We start from the raw sequence: 1,555 nt of genomic DNA on the forward strand, positions 1-1,555 counted from the left end.
AACTCATTGATGATATTTATATATACATCATTTCCATAGCTTTATAAAGGTTATAAATATGTATCCCTAAGTACAATCCATCTCATTGTTACCTTTTCTCAAAAATACTTAATAAAAATCTTTTATTATAGTTTAAACAATAAAAAGTCTTTATAAGTAGACTTTCCTCTCTCATTTATTCATAACTCAGTTAAATGTTAGATAGCCTAGTCGTCCAAAGACTATTCAGCTAAACTCGATAAAAGACAAATCAATTTGTTTTAGTATATATTAATTGAAATCAGTTGAATTAAGATTGAATGTTTACAAATCTAATTCATGTCCAACTTCTCTAAATCTTCTATCATTACTAAACTTTGATCTATTATTTTCTAATAACAAACTCGTTCGCATCGAGACACAGCCAAGAACTTACTTAAAAGTAGAACTTGGATCCTTGAGATATTAAACACTTGTCCATAAATGCCACTCATAAACATAAATTGTAAGTGTTCAATAAATTGGATGTTTATTCAATCATTCAATTCAAACTCAATTACCCCCGTCAATGATTCTTTCATTCAAGTAACTGTAAATAAACTAAAGAACAACGTCAACATAAACAACATCATCAATCAAAAACAAGGTTCCACCAAAAGCCAATCTTCATCTTTTTCTTCTTCTTGAACTTGATCCTTCCAAAATGAAACCCCCTTTTCAGAAGAAGTGCATTTGTTATCATCCTTCTTCTTCCAATCACAATCATCTTCGCTGCCTTCATCTTCCGCGTAATCATTAGAAATATGGTCAAGTGTCAGCGTTGCCGACAAACCAAAGAAATCGGAATCGGGTTGTCCTATGACCCGCCAATTTTTGTGCTTTTGAGAACCTTTGGTTTTACCCTTGGACTTGCAAGCTGGGTGAAGGTGGCACCCGGTGCAACGTGATGTGCCACACTTTCCGGTGAATTTGGAGTGATTGGTTGGCTTAGATGACACCTTAACGAATAATCCAGCAGTGGGAGGAGTATCAAACCGGGTGATTATTCGGGTATCGGGTCTCGGGTTAAGTGGACTTGGTAGGATCGGATAAGACCTCACCATTCCATGTTGACGACCCTCTCTCTTCATCTTTATTCGTGCAGGTGTGGGCTAAGCAAATTATGAAAGATGATGAATTCATTTTCATATACCTATATATAGTATATATTTGATTTGGCACGGAGTTGAACTTGGGGCACAAGTACCATTTGGAAAAACTTGTACACCAAGTACTTAAAAGTGTTGAAAGGAATACAACTCATTCGCAATAAATATACTATACAATGCTTTTTGAATCATTTAAAATCATTCTCTTTCTTTGTTTCTTTCACGTTCATTTATTTTATGGACATATTTTATAATGTATTAATTTTTTAAGGTTCTGAATAAGTTGAAGTTAATTCATCACATTAATCACTTATATTTAAGAGTTTGCTTTCTTATATACATTTATTGTTTGATTGTTTTCTTGTTAGACTTTTGTTCTGTTAACCGCAATTTATAGAAATCATTTATGTACACAGAAATCATTTAGA

The 1,555-nt window shown here is 33.0% G+C and overlaps 1 protein-coding gene across 1 annotated transcript; it reads right to left on the reverse strand.

Moving 5' to 3' along the window:
- Nucleotides 1-319: 319 nt before the first annotated feature.
- LOC124823962 (histone-lysine N-methyltransferase trithorax-like protein) lies at nucleotides 320-1,144 on the reverse strand. Its single transcript, XM_047296303.2, has one exon. The coding sequence runs from the start codon at nucleotides 1,107-1,109 to the stop codon at nucleotides 615-617; it is 495 nt and encodes a 164-aa protein (XP_047152259.1). The 5' UTR covers nucleotides 1,110-1,144; the 3' UTR covers nucleotides 320-614.
- Nucleotides 1,145-1,555: the final 411 nt, after the last annotated feature.

The sequence above is a fragment of the Vigna umbellata genome, chromosome 5, assembly GCF_029865625.1.
Source record: "Vigna umbellata cultivar VRB3 chromosome 5, Vumbellata_1.0, whole genome shotgun sequence".
NCBI lineage: Eukaryota > Viridiplantae > Streptophyta > Magnoliopsida > Fabales > Fabaceae > Vigna > Vigna umbellata.

Coding starts and splice junctions, on each gene's coding strand:
- LOC124823962 (XM_047296303.2), bottom strand. CDS start 1,109: ATGAAGAGAGAGGGTCGTCAACATGGAATGGTGAGGTCTTATCCGATC.